The sequence below is a fragment of the Triticum aestivum genome, chromosome 2B (assembly GCF_018294505.1).
Source record: "Triticum aestivum cultivar Chinese Spring chromosome 2B, IWGSC CS RefSeq v2.1, whole genome shotgun sequence".
In the NCBI taxonomy this organism is placed as follows: Eukaryota; Viridiplantae; Streptophyta; class Magnoliopsida; order Poales; family Poaceae; genus Triticum; species Triticum aestivum.
This window is the reverse complement of record NC_057798.1, coordinates 791,876,547-791,898,618: the sequence shown is the minus strand read 5'-3', so window position 1 is coordinate 791,898,618 and position 22,072 is coordinate 791,876,547. Positions and strand designations below refer to the sequence as shown.

Here is a 22,072-nt window from a genome sequence, read left to right as displayed (position 1 = left end):
GCTTCCTGGTTACGTCAGGTAAGCCGGAAGAGAGTTCTGCATCCTTGTTGTTCCGGGTCTGCCTCCGGTTCTCAAGCTGTTGTTGCTTCAAAAGAAATTGAGGATCTTGATAAGCTAGAGCATGTGAAAATCTTACTTTCCGGGTCACCCTTTGGATCTTTTGCTTTGGCAAAGGCTCTGAGTCGGAGGAGATTATAGTTACCTCTTCATTGGCAGCTCGACTGTTTCCCGTATCCTCCTAAAGGGATAAAGTGTTAGACAGATAATGACAAGGGGAGTAAAACAAAATTTTTAAAGATTACCTCTTCATCATCCGAAGAACTGTCCTCCAATCTGAGTAAGTCGGAGGCACTGGGTTTCTTTTTCTTTGAGGTTCCCGTCTTGGCGGCTTTCCTTTCGGCTTTTCTGGTCTTCCTTGCTTGTTTAGCAGCCTCATGGTCATATTTGGCCTTCCAAAAGTTATCATCAGCCTGTGGAAAAGGATAAGGAATTATGAGTATCAAAAAAGGTATAATATAGCAAAAAGTATTTATTACGATTGATAACTTACAGCAGGGGCCGGGTTATTTTTGCAAAAGGGAAGTAAGCCGAAGGCGTTGCTCGTCACAGTGCCCTCCTTCAGCAGCGACTGGGTCGTGGCATCCACCACGTCATCTGGTAAGTCGTCAGGGCTATGGCGTAACGGGTCATCCTTTTTGCCTGTGTAAGTACACATTAAGCCGGAACAGCGGCTTAATGGAAGCACTCGCCAGGTGACCCAGACTCGGACCAGATCGATGTCGTTTAAGCCATTTCCTAAGAGAGCTTTGATCTTCTTGATGGTCGGGTTGAGAGGTAGACGTTCAACGACTGTTAGCTTATCTGGTGGCGGATGGTTGGATTCAAGGCGCAGGGCACGAAAGCCGGGCAGAGGTTTCTCATCAGCCGGAGAAGTGTCCTGACAATAGAACCACGTTTGGTTCCAAGATTTTGGGTGACTCGGCAGCTCAGCATAAGGAAAAAAGGCAATCTCTCCGTCGTTGGATCGAGATATCGCCAAGCTCGAGACTGGGCCCGTTGGCACGTTCATTTTGCCGGTTCATATAGAAAAGTTCCCTGAACAATAGCAGACTTGGCTCCTCTCCCGGGTACACTTCGCAGAAGACTTGGAAAGTGCAGATATTTGACACGGAATTGGGTCCGATGTCTTGAGGTCTAAGGTCAAAGAAATTCAAAACTTCCCTGAAGAATTTTGAGCCGGGAGGGGCAAATCCCCGGCTCATGTGATCCGTAAAAACTATCACCTCCCCGTCTTTGGGATGAGGCTTTTCTTCAGATGGGTCAGGGACACGATAAGACATGACCTCCTTTTTGGGCAGGTGGCCAGATTTCACGAACTCAGCCAGTTTACTCTTGGTAACTGTGGATGGGACCCAATTGCAGGTTACAGGGGCCTTGGCCCCCTTAGGAGCCATGACAACAGTTGGCCTATGATAAAATAAGAAGATCCGGTTCAATTTTAACCAGGGAGGAAAATCCTAATTATTCAAGGTGGCGGCTTAAGGAGGGGCCTAATGATATAAGGATGACTGTGCAACAATATTTAAGCCTCTACAAGTATCAAGCGCAGTTTAAAATTCTTCAGGTCATGAGGAGCAACTAAGGTTCTGTGTCATTTATTTAAACCGGACACCTCGACAGTTGTGTTTAAGGGCGTTTACCAGAAAGAAGTTTTCCGGGTGATAAAAACAAGTTTCACAGATGACAGTTATTCATCAGGATCAAAATATTGCTCTGAAAAAAAAATTCTAGACCTAAAAACAGGGCAGAGAAGTTCATACACTCGAAGAAGGTTTTCAAACAAGGGAAATGAGATCTATTTCTATGCAAGATTAACACAAACAAGTACCGCAGCAGTTCTACGTAACTTTTACGATCTAAATAGGGCATTGGGGGTAAGAACTAGTGAGGGTTTGCGTCGGGCGGTGATGAACGCCGACGAACTTGACAAAGTCTCAATGCAGATCTAAGAAAGGGAAGGAGAAGAACTCACGGAGGCGGACGAGCTGCGGAGGTTCGCCGTCGATCTCTGGTCAGAGTCAGGTTGATGCAGCGTCCCGAGTCGGTGAAGACGAGGGGTTCGACGGCGGCGGCGGCAGAGCTCGAGAGGAAGAAGAGAAAGAGGACAACTGAGAGGAGGAGGAGTGAAAGACCTAGGTCGCTCTATTTATAAGGAAAGACTGACCAAGATGGCGCGAGAAACGAGGAGACCAAAACATCATTATCCAGCGGCCCCGACGCCTCGATTCTCAGGATGGCCAGTAAAGGCAAAGATTCGTTGGAAGATATGGCGGAGTCAAAATAAATTTTATTTGAAGATGACGTCACGAAGACTTAACCCGGATCCAGATGATGACGTCACGGCGGGTTAAAACATTCATGCAAGACAAAACACTAAGGACAGTTCCATGAGGTATTTTAAGATTGACATGAACAGGTTCAAATCAATCTGGGGCCTAATGTTAGGGATATGACTATTTGAGTAAGCCGCCTAGGAGGGGCCGGGTTACGCAAAGAAGACTTACCAGAGAGAAGCCCAAGACCAAAGCATGAAGATGGCGGTTCATAGAGGGCTTAAAGCCCACAGGCGACTTAAGGCCCGTTGTAGTAAACCGCCATAATTGTATGACTTGTATCATAAGGTAGTTTTAACTAGTCACCGAGCCGGACACTGTTATAAGCCGACCGGGACTCTGTAGGCCACAGGGCGTCGACCCGTGTATATAAGGGGACGACCTGCTGGCGGCTTAGGGCAAGAAACAACTCATCGAGAACCGGGCATAGCGTATCTCGCTCCCTGGTCATCGAAACATCAATAACAACCCAACTAGACGTAGGCCTTACCTTCACCATAAGGGGCCGAACTAGTATAAAACATCTCGTGTCCTTTGTCCCGATTAACCCCTTCAAGCTTCCTAGTTGCGATGGCTCCACAACTAAGTCCTTTCACGAGGACATCTGTCGTGACAATTCCACGACAGGAACAGTAGTCCGAGATGAGCTCCTAGCTATTTCTGGTTTCCAGGTTGTGGCAGTGCATGTAAAATGATCAAGTAAGGACACTTTACGTTGCTGGAGTAGGTGATCTGAAGCTCCGTGTAGTACCCAAAGCCTCATTAACTCTGGGGAAACTGCGCCGAGAGAAAAGATATTTGTCTGGATCACCTCATTAAAGACTAGATCAATTTCGTCGGCCGGAAACTCTTGGATGAAATTGTAGCCTTCTATGACCTTGGTCGTGTATCCATGTTGACCTTCTTTTGATTTATCTACAACATCGGCGTGTAGAACTTGAAGACCGGGCGACCTTGATGGGTGGCAGCGGCTATGCAGAGGGATGTCCAGCTGTCTGTGCGGGCTGGGGGAGCTTGTCTGGGTCTTTTGGCTACCCAGCTGTGCAGATGGACATTTAGGCGGTTGTGCTGCCTGTGGGAGGCATTTGCGTGGCCCTTTCGGCTGCCCGGTTGTTTGGCTGGGGCATTATGTCGGTTTTCCATGGCCCCGGTGTGTCTTGGCGTTTTGGTCTTTTCTTTGAGGCGGTTACATTTTCCTATAAGTTTGTTTTTTCACGCGCAATTCAGACGAGGCGTTCATTGCCCATCTTCTCCCTTTCATTTCCATGTCTCGCTCCAGAGGGCTTTGCTCATTGTAGCCGCCGATGTTTTTCGCTCGTCGGGCTTAATCTACACGGTCGGCGGGAGATGGCCGAGTTCGTGGAGGGGGAGATTGAAGGGGCCTGAGCCCTGGAGGACGACAGGCTGACGGGGGAGGAACTTGCGGACGTGCTTGCGCCAGCCGGGTAATCGGTGTTGTGGTTCGGCATGCTTCAGGAAGAACAAGTGTCGCGAGCACTTCCGTTCCTATCGACAATCAACCGGTGTCTCTTGGGCAGTGAGAGGCTTCAATGTGAACTATGTTCGTTATGCATTCGAACGGAACTGGTCGGGAACGATCTGTCCGGTTGGGGCTGGCTTACACTCTTTTCACATGCGGGCTACCACATTGCATTTGACCGCGAGGATGCTCAAAGGACTTATTTATAATTTTTTCTATGTGAGGTCCGCTCCTGTGAACATCTGCCATGTTTCCGTCTTTCTACTAGTTTTATGGGTAGTTGTATTTTGTTTATTTAGTTCCGCTCTGTAAAGTAATATAAGAACATTTAGATCAGTATTTCTTTACTGAGGGAGTATTAATTAATTCAATTAATATAATGTGTGCGGTGAAAAAAATGTCCATAGTGATTTTAGGCCCAGCGTGTCTCCTACGTGGGGGTGTGGATACGAACTCTGCGCGCAGTGCGCCACTCCGGGACCGCCACGTCGCCGGAAGCACGTCGAGGCGGCTGACGTGGCGCCCGGTCGTCGGCACGCGCCGACCCGCGTGGGCCGACGTCATCCCCGTCGCCGCCGTCGCCGCCTCGTGGCCTCGTAGGGGGGAGCGAGAAGAGATAGTAGTGGAGCAGCCCCGGCGCATCTGGATCCGCGCCGTAAAGCTGACTTCTTTCTCCGCCGCACGCATCCTCCTCCCGGCGACCACCCCGGGGGCGCTATATCACGCGGCCGCCGCGAGGAGGAGCGCCCCGTCCCTCCTTCTTCTTCCTCGTAGCAGCAGCTTCAGCAGGAGGAGGAAGATGGCGGCGGCGAGGAAGAACGCCGGCGTGCTCGCGCTCTTCGACGTCGACGGCACCCTCACCGCCCCCCGCAAGGAGGTGACGCCGGAGATGCTCGAGTTCATGAAGCGCCTGCGCGAGGTGAGGCCCGAATGCGACCCTGTCTGTCGTTCTCCCGTTTCAGTTTCTTTTCCGTGCGATTCTCAGGCGAGATTGATTGCTCACTGTGTGTATGGGTTATGGCACTCTGGTTTTCTTCCTGGGAGCAGAATGTGACCGTCGGCGTGGTGGGGGGATCCGATCTGGTCAAGATCTCCGAGCAGCTCGGCAAATCAGGTACCCGGCCTGCTTGGATTCAGCAGGACACTCTGCTTGGATTCAGAGTTTCCCCCTAACCGCACTGTTTGCTCACCTTGTCTGTAAATGTAACTGCAAGAACTGACCTTGATATCTGTTCTCCCCACTGCAGTCATCACCGACTACGACTACGTCTTCTCCGAGAACGGCCTGGTCGCGCACAAGGACGGCAAGCTCATCGGGACGCAAGTAAGTGCCCACGCCGCGCTGTTTCAGCGCAGGTGTGCTGATTTTACTGGAGATATTGCATAATGATGTACAACTGAATTCTGCCTGGTGTTCTTCACTCTGCAGAGCTTGAAAACGTATCTTGGAGATGACCAGCTTAAGGTGAGCCTATGTTCCATGGCCTTCTTTCTTGCGCTGTTGTTGCCGGTGAGTTTTCAGGCCTTGGTAGTGATGTTATGTGTTATTTGCAGGAATTCATTAACTTCACTCTTCATTACATTGCGGACTTGGATATCCCAATTAAAAGGTCGGTGCAGAATCCTGTTTGAGAATTCCCTCGGGCGCTTGCCCTTTACTGACCGGGTAAAGTAAATGTTTGCGCAGGGGTACATTCATAGAGTTCAGGAGTGGAATGATCAATGTGTCGCCCATAGGGAGGAACTGTAGTCAGGAAGAACGTGATGATTTTGAGAAGTATGATAAGGTACGGATTGTCTTATAAGAACAAGTAGTTAGTTATAATCAGAAAGGGGAAATAGCTATTAGAAAAACATGAAACTGAACCGACTCATTTTGTTTAGGTACATAACGTTCGGCCTAAAATGGTGTCAGTGCTTCGCGAAAAGTTTGCACACCTGAACCTGACTTTTTCCATTGGAGGGCAGATCAGTTTTGATGTAAGTGTTCTAAACTCATAAAATCTGCTAGAAATCTTCAGTTTGGTATTTACTACTGCACCACTGAATTCAGGTATTCCCACAAGGCTGGGACAAAACCTACTGCTTGAGATATCTGGAAGAATTCAAGGAAATCCATTTCTTTGGGGACAAAACCTACAAGGTAAGAGATATATATACTTTAATTGTGCAGTGCTTCCAAGTAAAGAAATCTCCTTTTCTTTTTGTGAAGTACCTTTGTGCACACAAGATGTTGTTTGATAAACTTTTCAAGCCACTGTTAATGACATCCCATTTAATTACTACAAACTAAGCTGTACTGTATACTACAAACTGAAACTGACATTCTCTTTTCCTTTCATTATATTTAATAGGGTGGCAATGATCATGAGATATTTGAATCTGACAGAACAGTTGGTCATACAGGTAATTTTGCATGAAATTATTAGTTGTATGTTCAAAGCTATTCTTCTGATGATTATGAAATCTAGGAGGCATTTATATTTATACTAGGACATCCCTGAACGAGCAATTTTGCATGATAAGAAATATCATAGCTTAACAGGAGATTTCTCAAATGGCTGGTTAATAAATAAACAGGAGAGACAGAGAGAACCTCTTTGTAGCAAATGAAATTATTACTGCTAACTGATTTCATATTTGGCATTGTGCTCAAGCATGAGGGCAGTATCATTAACACCCAACCACTCTGAATTGTTGATGATCAAGCTGTAGTGGCTGTCAGAAACTACCTTTTCACCATCATATCTAGTCATCCGGAGTAGCACCTTATCGTCCCTGAAGAGTGCACCTCGGGCTGTAACCGAGGAAATAATAGGGCATCAATACTCCTTCAGAAACATTAAGCAATTCCCATTGTGATTTAGTTGCGAAACATTACTCTGTTACTCCACTTTGTTAGCGAGACTAGAGCTGGTGTCTGGCCCAGTTTTTTAGCCGCGTCCCACCCATGATTTATTTATCGGGATTCGGTGCTGACTGACCGTTTACATGTGCAGTTACCAGCCCCAATGACACGGTGCAGCAGTGCAAATCCATCTTCCTCTCGGAGTGATCGCCAGACTACCGTGCCATTTACACTCATTTGTTCACCCCGCACCCCTCGAACGCTCCCCGTTTCGGAATAATTCCCCTATAGATCTCCCTTTGAACTCAGTACGTTTTTTGCGTTCCTCCCCGTTGGGAGTAGTTTATCGCTATTGTTATTGTAAACAGAACTGTATTGGTATACATACATTCACAAACAGCGGATTTTGTATACGCGCATTTGGCGCAAATGTATGAAGGCATGTTTGATCTAAGATATTTCCTGCTCAGCCCACTTTTCGTTGTTTGGTGTGGTGCGTAAGGTCTACATTTTTTCCTAGGAAAGTCTTCTAGCGCATTCTATTGATTATCAAATGGAGTAGCGTCGTTCAAAAGCAAAGGCAAGAGGAAACTAGGGGGTTGATTTATCGACCCAAGTGCAAACTTGAATTTACAGAACTGATTCACAAAAAAATGTTCACTAATTCGGAAAAGTATCCCAGCAAGCCGATGTTTTATTTTATTTTGATTTTTCCGCATACTGTCTTTCAATGTTAGTAGGTTTTATTCTAATTTAAGAATATTCATTAATTCGCAAAAATATTCATGAATTCAAAAACACAAGTGTAGAAAATGTTGATGAATGCAAAAAATCATCACGGATCCAAAATATTTATTGAAAAAACGTTTGTCACTACAAAAAAATTGTTCACGAATTCAAAAATATGTTCGCGAGTTCAAAAATTGTTCAAACAAAATTGAGAAAGTTCATGAATTCAATCTTTTTAATGAATTTGAAAATGTACACGGATTTAAAGAATATCTGTGAAATTGAAATATGTTCACATATTCAAAAATTGTTCACAAAATTGAAAATTTTCTTGAACTAAAAAGCGTTCGTGAATTTCAAAAATCATCACGGGTTCTGAAAAATTTATATAATTTGAAATAGAATCGCGAATTCAAAAAGTTCATCAATTCAAAAATTGTTCCCAAAATTGTGCGAGTTAGCAAATTCAAAAAATGTTCGTGTCATATTTTACAGATTTGTGGCCCAAAAACGGCAGCATGGCCTGAGCCCAGCAAGGCAGCAGCCCACTCCCATGACTTCCTCTCGTACCCCTAAAAACAATCACTTCCTCTCGTCTCGCTCAAAAAAGAAAACAGTTCGGCCAGAGAGAGAGGCGAGGCCGGCGCCGCCACCTCCCTCGGCCGTCGGCCGCTCCCCTGCCAGACGTCGCCGATTGGCCCTCTCATTCCGCTCGTCGGATCGCTCCCCTCTCCCCTGTCAGCTGCCGCGGAGACGCCGACGCCAGCTAGCCCGATCCCATCACGGCGCCGCGCGGCCCCCTCTCCTCGCCGGCTCGCCTCCAACCTGCAGGGTGCCGTAGCAAGTTAAGCAAGGTATAATTGACCTTCCTGCAGATCTGGGAAGATGACGATGAATAAAATTGATGCATACACTGCTGACTGCTCCTGCTTATACTGCCATAGATGTCAGTTCATGTTCTTGTCAGCCATACAATACACAATTGATGCCAATTCATGTTCATGTCATATCGCCATTGATGCAAATCATGCAATGCTGCTTCCTGCTTATATACATACAATTGAATAATTTGCTGCCATTGCGTCCAAATTTCCACATGTATAACACATTTCCTCAACTGGAATGCTGTGAGACTTGATTGACCTATTTATCTTATTCGTTTGCCGAATATTGAGCTTATGTCAAGGATGGTGATATTTACAGCTTAAACTTTATTTACAATTTTTCGCTCATGTCTGCATATGTATTTCCCTTTCCTGGACTGTATGCATTTACATAAGGTTGCATTGTGTGATTGCCAACACCGTTGCTTCATGATTAAAATAGTTTCATTTCTTCGTGTGCTTCCTGCAATGTTTATACCTGTGATTTGATTATTTTGCATTGACCTTGCCCTTTGTGGATTCATGCAGCCGTCCTGTTTCTTGAAATGTCGGCACCAACACCTACTCCCTGTGGTTCCAAGAGTGCGAGAGGCAACGGGAATGGTGTCGACAGGCTCAGCAGCCTGTCCGACGATATGCTCCACCTTGTGATGTCCTTCCTGCCGATGCCAGAGGTCGTGCGCACAAGCCTTCTCTCACCAAGATGGCGCTTTCTTTGGTGCTCTACACCCTTCATCCGCATCGACGGCGAAGACTTCGTGGATAATCGCAAGCTGGAGAATTTCATTGACTGCTTGCTGCTCTTGCGTGACTATACCGCTTCCTTGGATGAAGCCCGAATCTCTCCCTGCTGCGTTGATTGTACCAAATGTTCCGTGTGGATTCGCCATGCCATCATGCACAAAGTTCGTCTCCTTGATATTTCTGGACCTCTCAGTTTGGATAAGACAGCAATATTTCCTTCTCAGCACCTCAAAACAATCAGGCTCCAAGCTGCCATGTTGAGACATGGGTTTTTTAGGCCGTTGAACTACGACTGCCCTGTGCTTGAACATTTAGGGCTGGAGTTGTGCACTTTCTGGGGCCATGAGGAGATCTCATCAAGGTCGCTCAAGGTTCTGCATATCAGTCGGTGCTACCTCACCCCCAGTCTCCTGATTTGTGCTAGGAACCTTACCAATCTCTCTATCCTTGACACAGACATTGGTGGTATAGTAACTAGGGATCTGTCTTCTCTGGTAACAGCTTCGATCAGTCTAATATCCAAACATTTTTATCATAGTGACACAGTAGTAGTGGGGCATCATCTACTTGATGGCCTTTCACATGCCACAACGTTGGAGCTGCATGCGCCATTACATGAGGTAAGAATGTGTTCTTTTCTTTTCTTACCCATATGATGAAACATGCCCATGTTGCTATTAGTCTAGGAATGCTTCGTATATGTTGGTATTATGTTTTCTTTTCAACTCTGTAACATGCTGGTTTCGTGTCTGATGGATGAATTTGAAGCGTGCATTTGAGAGAGGTTTGCCAACATGCCCCATGTTCAGCAATCTGACAAGCTTGGTCCTGGGAGATTGGGTCATGACTGCTGACTTCTACCCACTGCACAGTATTCTCCAGCGCTCGGACAATCTGAAGGAGCTAACTGTGAAGCTCAAAATGGTACTTGCTCAGAAGTATGTCCAAGTACGTACCTGTTGGTCTGCTAGAACTCTTACTGATACTACCTTCATGTTGATATTGTGCAGGAGGAGTGCAGCATATGCAAAGCCTTGCCGTTAACAAGGAGAGCGTCGCTGTCGGGCTCAGGCAGCCACCCTTGCATCGAGAGGATCAAAATCTACTGCCAGAAAGATCATCTGAGGGTCGGTGAGCTGGTGCAGGCGTTGGTACCGACTGCCTGCAATGCGAAAGTCAGCATCGAGCGGCCCTGATCCGGTCCATGTTAACCAAGACCTCGTTCTCAAAGTTGATTTCTTAAGACAAGAGTGTTTTGGAGACACTGACGTTCCCTGGTCCATGTGTGTGATGGTTGTTGGATCTGAACTGCTTCGTCAATGGAAGCTGGTTGATGGATTCTGGTGGGTATTCAGTCTAGTTTCCCCAACTTTCCCGTGCTTGAACAATTATACCTGGAGCATTGCCCTGTGTGGACAACGGCTGCAAAAATCTTTTCGAATGCGAATGTGAGCTTCTGAATTTCTGTATTAGCGAATTTGTGGTTCCCTGGTTATATTAGCTATCAATTTCCAGTCTGTCCACAAAATAAACTAGCCAGCTTTTGACTAATAATCTTTCAACTTACATGTGCTGGGGGGGGGGGGGGGGGGGGGGGGGAAGGAATGAGCAGTTGGCTTCTGTAAAAAATAATATGGGCTTTCACCTTGTACAATAAAGAATTCTTTCGTGATTTCGGGAAATGGCTGGTTAATAAATAGACAGGGGAGACAGAGAGAACCTCTTTGTAGCAAACGAAATTATTACTGTAGTTGCTAACTGATTTCATATTTGGCATTGTGCTCAAGCATGAGGAAGGTATCATTAATATGCAACTTCTCTGAATTGTTGATGATCGAGCTGTAGTGGCTGTCAGAAACTCTTTTCACCTCATCATATTTAATCATCCGGAGTAGCACCTCAGGCTGTAATGGAGTACTGAACAGAGTAAACAACAGGGCATCAATACTCCTTCAGAAACATTGCACAACTTCCATATTAACTCCACTTGTTAGTGAGAGTAAAGCTGGTGTCTGGCTCAGTTTTTTAGCCGAGTTCAACCCATGCTTTATTTATCTGGTTTTGGTGCTGACTGCCCATTTACTTGTGCAGTTACCATTTTCCTGTCAAAGTGATTGACTATCGTCCAAATTAAATTTGTGTTCTCCACACCCCCTCGAACGCTCCCTGTTTCGGAATAATTCCTCTGCAGATCTCCCTTTGAACCCGGTACATTTGTTTGCATTCCTCCCTGTTGGGAGTAGTTTATCACTATTGTTCTTGTAAACAGAACTGTACTGGTATAATGCATACATCCACAAACAACGGATTTTGTATGCACGCACTTGGCGCAAATGTATGAGGGTATGTTTGGTAGCCTGAGTGATCTAATATATTCCCTGCTCGACCCACTTTTCATTGTTTGGTACATCATTCACAGTGGCATAAGGTCTATTTTTCTTTCCCAGGAAAAGCCTTCTATCGCATCATTGATTATCAAACAGAGTTGCATCATTCAAAAGCAAAGGCGAGAGGAAATTAGGGGGTTGATTCATCAACCCAAGTGCAAACTTTAGAATTTAAAGAGACAGACCAAACTACCTTATAGCGACCGCGAGAGGAATGCCTCGCTCACAAGTCACAACCTTGTCAGGCGGGCCGGCCTAGCGAGTAAGCGTGTACACTGGGGATGCGACGCCTCTAGCGAGTCAGTGTGCCACGACTGGCGCGAGGCTCCCAGTGAGCCGATGTTTCTTTTTCTTTCGATTTCTTTCCCATATATTGCCTTATTTCGTAGGTTTTATTTTAATTTAAAAATGTTCACTTATTCGAAATTTCAAAAAATGTTCATGAATTCGGAAAAATGTTTACGAATTCAATAAATGTTGGTGAATTCAAAAATTATTCGTGAATTGAAAAATTGTTCAAGAATTCAAAAATAAGTTCGAGAATTCAGGATTAGTTCACAAAACATAGAAAGTTTGTGAATTTGAAAAATGTTAATGAATTTTAATATGCTATGGATTTTAAAAATGTCCGTGGATTTTAAAGTGTTTGCCAATTCATAAAATGTTCGGCAATTCAAAAAATGTTCAAAAAGTTGGGAAAGTTCATGAATGTGAAAAACGTTCGTGAATTTGAAAAATATTCAAGGATTTTCAAAATGTTCGTGAATTAAAAAAGCGGGTCAATAATTTTTTTTGTCAATTAAAATTGTTCACAAAATTGAGAGAGCTAGCAAATTCAAAATACTCCCTCCGTCCCAAAATAAGTGTCTCAGATTTAGTATAAAGTTTGTACTAACTCAGCGATACTTATATTGAGACCGATGGAGTAGTAAATTAATGATAGTATAACCATCATTAAATGCTAAGAAAAAATCTCAGAAAAAAAATCAAAGGTTGAGAAAGAACCATAAAGGGAAGTGAATAGCTCGCTGCAAGAAAACGGAGCCTTGAGAATAAGACCACCTGGAGCATGCCAACCTTTTGGAAGGGTAGAAAGATTTTGCCACCCATGATTACAAATTCATTGTTACAAATTACTCATAAGAAATACTCTAGTAAACTAAGAAATGTATAAACATCATTAAACACTAATGAAAAAGTTGTAGGCTGAGAAAGAAATAAAACGGGGACTGAATAGCTTGCTGCAAGAAAACGGAGCTCTGCTTCAACCAGCTCTGCCCTGAGAATAAGACCTCCTGAGCAAAATTCACAAGGCATTTTCAATTGCTTAACTAGAGTAGGAGAGCTATAATGGCAGTGCTGAATGGGCAATGCAAACACCAGCACATGGAAGAAAAACTATTTGAAACTCAAGTTGAGAAATTAGAGTTGTGGTACTACAGACTATGAAACATGATCACTATTTTCTTATTTAAATGAAGAATAAATGACATGATTTCTGTGCAAAGATCTCCAGCCGAGAGCACACAGATTCCCAACACAAAACCAGTATCTTATATGTAGATTTAACTGAAACCTGATGCTCTCTCCTTTCCTGAAAACAGAACAGAACCGAAGTGAAACAATACACTTGTACAGTGTATTTTTGACAGACGGTATAAGTTGGCGCAGGTTGGTGCAGGCAGTCGGGATAAGTTCAAGTGAATTGCAAAAAACTGCCACATTTCAAGTTCAATTCTGGATTTGCCACCACATTCTTTGGGCGCCCCAAAAATCTACCAGTTTCCTGACTAATTTTCTCAATGAACTCTCATGACTTGTTTCGAGAGGTTTAAACTGATTTCTGACAGAAAAGGCGCACCTGTAAGCGCTTGAACTCTTTTTTGAAATCTAGTTTGATGACCGAACTGAACACAGATTTCTTTTAGAAGGGATAGCCAGAAGACCGAATTGAACTTTGTTTTGAAATCTAGTTTGATCACAAGTGCGGGAGCTTTGGTATGGGTGCAACCGTAGAGAATGTCCGTTGTGTAGAGAAAATTTTCATAGATATTTCTGCCGGAGAGAAAACATGTTTCGTTGGCGTGCACTAGCAGCAGGATGAGTGGGTTTAGCTTGTTTGTTAGAAGCTTTGCTACTCCTTCGGTTGGGTAATTTTGAAGCGAAATGGTTTGAAATGCGTTTGGAGATCTGGCCTCTGAATTAGGACAATGAGGGCTCGGTTTAAGCAGGAGAAGCCCGCAAAATGCTGATAGAAGTCGAGAAAGAACGCACGTAGTTTGTCTTGGATTAGTCATTAGTGGCTGAAAGTTCCAGTAGAAACAGACCCCGAACTAACAGCAGAGTTCATGGAAAAGAGCGCGTCGAAGATTTCCTGATCTAGAAAGGGCGAGTTGATAGTTCGAAGTTGTAGGACATGGTTTGGATAATAGCCCATGAGGTTTGAATAAAAATTTGGTAGGACTGAGATTTTGGCGTCATTGGAGAAAAAGTCAGACTCCGTTGATACTGAGTACCGACATCTTGCTTCGTCGTAAACGTGCTGACATAGAGGCATGGAAATTGTTAGGAATGAGCAACTAGTATTTCGTGAGGGCCAAAGGCCATTACATATACATGTGTGTGAAAGTGCAGAAAAGCCCCTTATACAATGGGGATATACACAATGAACTATACACATCTAACACCCCCCCCCCCCCCTCAAACTCATGGTGGATCAATAACACTGAGTTTGGAGAGGAAAAACCCATGCTGCGCTCGAGTCTGTGCCTTCGTGAAGAAGTCAGCCAACTGTAACTCAGAGGGCACATAGTGAAGAGCGAGAGTCTGATCCTGCACAGCAGCTCGCACAAAGTGGGCATCCACACCGATGTGCTTGGTGAGCTCATGCTTCACCGGGTCACGCGCAATACTGATAGCACCAGTACTGTCAGACAGTACAGGAGTTGAGGTAGTAGCAGACACACCAAAATCCTCAAGTAACCACCGTAACCAGATCACCTCAGCCGTCAACATAGCCATGGCGCGCAACTCAGCCTCTGTACTCGAGCGAGAAACTGCAGTCTGCTTCTTTGTCTTCCAGGCAATAAGAGAGCCACCAAGAAAGACACAATAAGCAGACAGCAAGCGTCGATCCGAGGGATCACTAGCCCAGGTAGCATCAGAGTAGGCCTGGAGCTCAAGAGAGCTGGAGCGGGGAAAGAAAAGGCGCTGAGAGATCGTGCCACGAAGATATCGGAGAACACGGAGGAGATGACTATAGTGGACAGAGGTGGGGGCTGAAACAAACTGACTCAGGATGTGAACAGGATAGGAGATGTCAGGACGCGTAACAGCAAGATAGACAAGACTGCCAACAAGATGACGATAGCGAGTGGGATTAGGAAGAGGGTCACCATCGGTGGCACGAAGCTGAACGTTGAGCTCCATAGGAGTCACAACCGTGCGCTCATCACCGAGAGCAGCGCGAGCAAGAAGATCCTGAATATATTTTTCTTGGGAGATGTAGAAGCCATCAGAGGTCGAGGAGATCTCAATCCCAAGAAAGTAGCGAAGTGGACCAAGATCAGTCATAAGAAACTGGTCACGAAGGCGAGCCTTAACAAAGGCGATGTAGTCAGTGTCGTCACCGGTGATGATCATGTCATCAACATAGAGAAGAAGAAGAGTCCGACCACGAGGAAACATGTGAACAAAGAGCGCGGGATCATGGTCACTGGGCAAGAAACCAGCGGCGGTCACCACAGATGCGAAGCGCTCAAACCACGCGCGAGGGGCCTGTTTGAGACCATATAGAGAACGGCGAAGTCTATAGACCAGACCATCAGGAGCATAGTACCCCTGTGGTGGCTGCATATAAACCTCCTCACGCAACTCGCCGTTGAGAAAAGCGTTCTGAACATCAAGTTGAGAGATGGACCACTGACGAACAGAAGCCACAGCAAGAAGAGTGCGGACAGTGGTCATGTGGGCCACAGGAGCGAAAGTCTCATCATAATCGCGCCCCTGCTCCTGCTGAAAGCCACGGGCCACAAGACGAGCTTTGTAGCGCTAAAGAGAACCATCGGAGCGAGTCTTAAGCTTGTAGACCCACTTGCAGGTGATGGGACGGACACCGGAAGGGAGGGGAACCAGATCCCAAGTGCCAGAGCGCTCAAGGGCAGCAAGCTCCTCGGCCATCGCAAGCTGCCATTCAGGCTGAGTCATGGCAGTGCGATAGGAAGTGGGCTCAGTCAAAACAGAGAGACCGTACCGAGCAGGAGAGTAGCGATCAGGCGGAGGGCGAGGCCGAGCACGGAGGTTATGAACCAGAGGGGGCGTGGGAGGAGATGCACCAGAGGTGGAAGGCTCGTCAGAGGAGACATCCTCAGAACGAGAACGTCGAGTGTAGTGAAAAGGAAACGGTGAGAGAGGACGACGGACTGGAGAGGATGGGGGAGAGGTGGAGGAGGAGGATGGAGAAGACGGGTTCTGTGGTGACTGAGAAGGAATGAGAGGTGCCGGAGGGAGAGGTGACACAGGAGGCACGTAGCGGGGTGTATCGGGAAGGAGAAGGAAAGCAAGGTCATCGACAGAGAAACTCGAGGAAGAAGAACGTGGATAGTAAGAACGAGACTCATCAAAAGTCACATCACGCGAGATGCGCAAGCGACGACCTACAGGATCCCAACATCGATAGCCCTTGTGCTCATCGCTGTAGCCAAGGAAGACACACTCAACCGACTGAGCAGTCAGTTTGGTGTGTTCTCGGGGGGCAAGAAGAACATAGCACACACATCCAAACATACGAAGAGCTGAGTAGTCGGGAGAGCGACTAGTGAGACACTCCATAGGAATACCACCCTGAAGAGCAATTGATGGCTGAATGTTGATGAGATAGGTGGATGCGGAAACAATCTCAGCCCAAAAATGGGGTGGAAGGGAAGCAGCAATCATTAGCGCACGAGCCATCTCAAGCAAATGACGATGCTTGCGTTCAGCAACGCCATTTTGAGCATGAGCCCCAGGACATGAGAACTGGGCAAGAGTACCCTGTTCCGCTAGAAAACCACACAACAGCTGAGAGATATACTCCCCAGCGGAGTCAGCACGAAAAGTACGAATGGATGTGGCAAACTGAGTGTGAACCATGGAAGCAAAACGTTTGTATATAGAGAGAACCTCGCTACGAGATTTCATGAAGTAGAGCCAAGTATAGCGAGAGAAATCATCAATAAACAAAACATAGTAGCGATGACCACCTTTCGAATCAAAGGGAGCAGGACCCCAGACATTAGAATGAACTAAGTCAAACGGATGCTGAGATACTGACTCACTAGTAGGATAAGGTAACTGAGTCTGTTTGTCAAGTCTGCAACCATTACAATGTAAGGAGACATCTCCAGATACAGACCCTAAGAGGCCCTGACGAACTAAAGAAGACAAGCGAGAACCACAGATGTGACCAAGGCGATGATGCCACTGCTGAAAGGACGCAGACGAAGAGGCAGCAAGAGCACGAGAGCTGGCAGAAGTGGTGGCAGCGGAAGGAACACAAAGCCAGTCAACCTCCCTAAGGCCCTCTGACTCACGGCGCCGAGGGCCAGCTCCAACCAAAGCCTTGGTGTGACGATCCTGAATGGAGCAAGAGTCGGTATCAAGAATGACACGACAACCAGAATCAGTAAGTTGGGCAGCGGAAAAAAGATTCATGGTAAGACGAGGAACATGTGAAACACTCGAAACAGAGAAGGACGAAGTGGAAAGAATACCACGACTAGCAACAGGAAGAGATGTGCCATCGGCAGTAAAAACATGAATGGGCGAATCAAGAGGTCGAAGAGAAGACAGTACAGATGAATCAGGAGACATATGGAAAGAGGCTCCAGAATCCAAAACCCATGAAGATGTACCTGACTGTGTAGATGCCTGCGGCGGTGGAGAAGTGGCTGCAGTCACAGTAGCAGCTGAACCAGTCGACGAAGAGCCTGAGGAGGCCAAGAGACATTTGAGCCTCACAATGTCCTGGTCAGTGAGTGACGGAGTCGAGGAAGATCCAAGAGTCCCATTGGAAGAGGAGCGCCGCTGGTCTCGCTTCTTCTCACGGCAATTAGACTCTGGGTGACCGGGCCGAGAGCAGTAACCACAGAAGGTGTCACGGCGCGACCGGCCCCTCTCAGTGTAAGCAGGTCGACTCACCCCCCTGAAGGCGTGGGGAGGAGCGGTGGAGCGGTGAGCCGAGCAGACGACACAGGAGCGCGAGCAGCCAACACAGACGGGACCACCAGCAATCCAGCAGAACGAAGGCGGGTCTCCTCAGCACGAAGCTCGGCAAGCACCTCCGAGATAGGAACACGACCACGAGCAAGCAGGTGAGCACGTCGTGGCTCAAACTCAGAGCGGAGACGAGATAGGAACTCATGAACCCTCTGAAACTCCAAGTCAGACCGCATAGTCTGACAGCAACGGCAAGTGCCACAAACGACTGTCCGCAGTGAGTCAAGCTGACGCCAGATGGCAGAGCACTGTGAATAGAACTCATCAACAGACGAGTCACTCTGCTGAAGAGCATGCTCCTGACGCACCACAGAGAGGTATAAAGCATCGCCAGAGGGCTGATAGCGCTGACAAAGATAGGACCACATCGCTGCAACAGTGCCAAGGCCCATGAATTCCGAGGCAAACTGAGGGAGGACACTCGCAGTAAGAACAACAGTAGCTCGAGCATCATCATTGCACCACTGAGTGTAAGCAGACAGATCATCCCGGTAGACTGAAAGGGCATCAGAATAAGCAGATACCTGCTGATCATAGGCATCAACTGCAGCGTCATCAAGAGCCTTGGCTGCATCCCTATCAGCCGGAGAAGCCTCAGCAGCCAGCACTGGGGGCACTGGGGGAATAGGAGCAACCGGAGCAACAGGGCAGGGTGGACAGGGTACCTCGCCAGAGAGAACACCCCACAGCAGAAGGCCGCGCATATGGATACGCATGAAGCCTACAAACTCAGCATAGTTGGTGCCATCAAAAATCACTAAGCAGCGAGGAACAGCAACATAGCCTGAAGATGACATACTGAGATATCCTGTTTCTCTCTCTCTCTCTTTTTTTTTGCCGAACTGAGGGCAGATCGAGCCTAGGTGCTCGTTCACGCGCGGGCACCCAAGGCGGATCGAGCAGAGCACTTGACGTAGGGCTGGATCAGCGAAGAGGCTGCCAGCCAGAGAGGGACAAGGCCTGGCGCAAGGAGAGAAGGCCCAGCCCGACGCTGGGGCGGGATCTGGCAGAGGAGCGCCCGATCCAGAAGAGCAGCGGCGCGGCAGAGCCTGCTCGAGCGGGGAGCGACGCGGGAGAAGGCCTGCTCGAGCGGGGAGGAGCCCGCGCTGGCGGGGAGCGGCGCGAGAGAAGGCCTATCGAGCGGGGGAGCGGCGCAGTAGGAGGCCGGTCGAGCGGGGGGAGCGGGAAGGGGGCGCAGCGGGAGCATGGGCGGAGATGCGCCAGGCGGGGCAGGAGCAGTCGCGACAGACAGGCGGCATGGGGAGCTCCCGGAGTCGAGCGGGAGTGGCCGGAGACAAGGAATAGGAGTCCGGCGGCAGGGGGAGTGAGGCACGGAGCTGCGAGCGTGCGGGAGCGGGAGAAAAACCTAAGCATCTGAGACCATGTTAGGAATGAGCAACTAGTATTTCCTGAGGGCCAAAGGCCATTACATATACATGTGTGTGAAAGTGCAGAAAAGCCCCTTATACAATGGGGATGTACACAATGAACTATACATATCTAACAGAAATATCATGTGTTTTCGTCCGTGTCAAGTGCAGAGCGAACCTTGCCATGTTGGACCAAATATGCTACATTTTCTCCAACCTTTTGTTGGATGGTCTTGATAATGATTTTTCGGAGAGAAAGCTCCACGGCCCCGAGCAAGGGGCTGCCTCTACGGTGAGGCGGTCCTTTCCGGAGTTGGCTTGGTGTGTTCGGTATCATGGTGACCGGTGGTTCCTTCAAGCGGCTCGGCTCCAATCCTGTCTAGTAGTAGTGGGTGTTATGTGTGTTAGGGTTGGTGTCTCCTGGTTTCGTGTTTTGTGTTGGGTTAGTGGTATGTGTTCCACTAGATCAGTGCCATTTTATTTTTCTTTTGACCTGCTTGTATGAGGGTCTCCTCACCACTATGTATCAGTTTGGTTGTTCGTGCCTTTATTTATAAAGGGGGGCGAAGGCCTGTTTCGAGAGTTCAGGGCGTGAGAGAGGTCGGTCTTTCTCTAACACATCAAGAACGTTGATGAAACACTTACAATTGTTGTCTCTAGTGCTTAGTATTTTTTTGAGAATTTCACAAAGCTTTATTACTGAATCATAATGTTCATAGGTACAAAAAGAAGATCGCCGGGTTGTCCTAGCCAAGTGTGTCGGCCAAACCCTAAAGATAACGCATGCTTTGCGAGATTATGGGCCTCCGTATTGGAGGTCCTATACTCATGAGTAAATGAACATGAAATAAAAGTAGTTGCTCTAGCCTTCATTTCTTCGACAATGGCTCCAAATTCTGCTGAGCTCCCCTGTCTGATTGCATCTACCACCACCTTGCAATCGGAGGCAACAAGTAAATGGTTGATACAGAGATCTTCTGAAAGTGCTAATGCCTCCCGAACAGCTAGTGCTTCTAGCACCTGGGGGTTGTGCAGTCCTCTGAAAACGAGAGCTGACGCTCCCATGAACAAACCTCTCTCATCCCTGCAAACCACACCAACTGCGCCAAACGTACCCGGGCGTGACACAGCCGCGTCCACATTGAGTTTGTAGTAATCTGTTGGTGGTGGAATCCACGTACGGGGTCGTGGTACTGCTCTCCCATGTGCTTCCTCCTTCTTCCTCAGAAACTCTATGTCTGATAAGTAGGCTTTGATGAAGTTGTCAGTGGAAAACGGAGTCTGGTATATATCCTCATGTATAGCTTTCCGTCTTGCACTCCAAATCGCCCATAAAGTAACAATCATCAACTGAAATTGCTCCGGTGGAAGAGACTCATTCATGGCAAAGAGCCACAGCCGTGCGTCAGGTTCTGAGATTGCCCACATGTGCTCGACCATCTCGGCTTCTGAAAGTGCCCACACACACCTAGACACATTACACTCCAGCAAAGAATGCCGCCAGCTATCTTGCCCTCCGCATAGGGAGCAAGCACTCGTAGTGGCCATATGACGATGGTTTAGGACATCTCTCGTAGGGAGTGAGTGTTGCGCCAATCGCCAAGTGAAAAAGCGCAGTTTCGGTGGCACTGACATGTTCCATAGCGAGTTCCACCCCCTCATCTCATGTTCAGAGTTGGAAGGATCCTCCCTTTCCTCCAGCCATGCCTCGCGCCCAATCTTGATCTTGACAATCATCTTATAAGCTGAACCTACAGAAAAACGCCCCCTTGGATCATCATTCCACGCCCAGAAATCGTCCACAAGCCATGTACAGAGCGGTATTTGCAAGATCGCCTCCACATCCATAGGTATGAACACCTGTCTAAGCAAGTCCTCTCGCCAGCAGCTCTAGTGTGGTCGATCAGATCAGAAACCAGTTGTCGTGGGTCAGCAACTAAAGAGGCCACCGGCTTCATCATTCCGTCCCTTGGGATCCAACTATGTTGCCATATGTTCGTCGTGGTTCCATCACCAATACGACGGATAGCTCCTTGGGTGATAATATCTCTCCCATCAAGTATAGATCGCCACACCTGACTAGGATGTGGACCTAGTTGAGCTTCAAGGACTGTACATTGTGGAAAATATGATGCTTTAAGGATTTGTGCACTAAGAGAGGAGGGATCATTCAATAATCTCCAAATTTGCCGAGACAAAAGTGCCAAGTTGAAGATTTCTATATCCCGAAAGCCAAGTCCTCCCAAACTTTTCGGTCGGGTCATCAAATCCCAAGCTACCCAACATGGTTTCCTCTTGCCCCTCTTGCTCCCCCACCAAAATTGACGAATGAGTGACGTAATGCTTGCACAAAGGCCTCGAGGTAATCTGAAGCAAGACATCGAAAAAACTGGTAAAGCTTGAGCCACAGATTTTATGAGAACCTCCTTTCCTGCCACTGATAAAAGTTTCTCCATCCATCCCTTTATCCTTTCCCAAACTCTGTCTCGTAAATATTTGAATGTGCCATTTTCACTCAAAGACTCATTCTGCACATTAAGTATATTTTTTATCTCCACCCTAAGGGTCTCCGGGCATCCCTTACTAAAGAATATGGACGATTTATCATATTTTACCCTCTGGCCCGAAGCCAAGCAATATGCATCAAGTAGGTTTGAAACCTCATTTGCCCCCTGGACACTAGACTTGAAAAGCAGCAGGCTGTCATCTGCAAACAAAAGGTGGTTCACTACCGGAGCCGTGGGCGCCACCTTTATGCCACCGAGCACTAATGACTGAGAACTATGTTTTAAAAGGCACGAAAGGCCCTCCGCTGCAATCAAGAATAAGTAAGGGGAAATAGGATCTCCCTGCCTGATACCCCTGGAAGGTGAGAAGCTCTCTAATCTTTCTCCATTAAACAAGACCGAGAACGAAACAGAAGTGATCATGCTCATAACTGTATGGATCCAATCTGGTGCAAAGCCAAGCTTAACCATAATT

General features: G+C 47.2%; 2 protein-coding genes across 2 annotated transcripts; both read left to right on the top strand.

Annotated features, from left to right (window-relative positions):
• Positions 1 to 4,346: 4,346 nt before the first annotated feature.
• Positions 4,347 to 7,190, top strand: LOC123047460 (phosphomannomutase-like). The gene is made up of 10 exons (XM_044471018.1): positions 4,347 to 4,792; positions 4,921 to 4,987; positions 5,121 to 5,197; positions 5,303 to 5,338; positions 5,428 to 5,483; positions 5,561 to 5,660; positions 5,758 to 5,853; positions 5,927 to 6,016; positions 6,228 to 6,279; positions 6,873 to 7,190. Exons 1-10 carry the CDS (start codon positions 4,673 to 4,675, stop codon positions 6,926 to 6,928), a joined length of 750 nt encoding a protein of 249 aa, XP_044326953.1. The 5' UTR covers positions 4,347 to 4,672; the 3' UTR covers positions 6,929 to 7,190.
• Positions 7,191 to 8,058: 868 nt separating this feature from the next.
• Positions 8,059 to 10,543, top strand: LOC123042800 (F-box/FBD/LRR-repeat protein At5g22660-like). Its single transcript, XM_044465179.1, has 4 exons — positions 8,059 to 8,304; positions 8,863 to 9,698; positions 9,847 to 10,002; positions 10,089 to 10,543. The coding sequence occupies exons 2-4, from the start codon at positions 8,880 to 8,882 to the stop codon at positions 10,272 to 10,274; spliced, it is 1,161 nt and encodes a 386-aa protein (XP_044321114.1). The 5' UTR covers positions 8,059 to 8,304; positions 8,863 to 8,879; the 3' UTR covers positions 10,275 to 10,543.
• The last annotated feature ends 11,529 nt before the right edge of the window (positions 10,544 to 22,072 follow it).

Excerpts from the sequence above, each read along its gene's own strand:
- LOC123042800 (XM_044465179.1), top strand. The coding sequence starts at position 8,880 with ATGTCGGCACCAACACCTACTCCCTGTGGTTCCAAGAGTGCGAGAGGC. Across the intron at positions 9,699-9,846 it reads TGCATGCGCCATTACATGAG|CGTGCATTTGAGAGAGGTTT; the intron begins GTAAGAATGTGT and ends ATGAATTTGAAG. Across the intron at positions 10,003-10,088 it reads TAACTGTGAAGCTCAAAATG|GAGGAGTGCAGCATATGCAA; the intron begins GTACTTGCTCAG and ends GATATTGTGCAG.
- LOC123047460 (XM_044471018.1), top strand. The coding sequence starts at position 4,673 with ATGGCGGCGGCGAGGAAGAACGCCGGCGTGCTCGCGCTCTTCGACGTC. Across the intron at positions 4,793-4,920 it reads TCATGAAGCGCCTGCGCGAG|AATGTGACCGTCGGCGTGGT; the intron begins GTGAGGCCCGAA and ends TCCTGGGAGCAG. Across the intron at positions 5,661-5,757 it reads ATTTTGAGAAGTATGATAAG|GTACATAACGTTCGGCCTAA; the intron begins GTACGGATTGTC and ends CATTTTGTTTAG.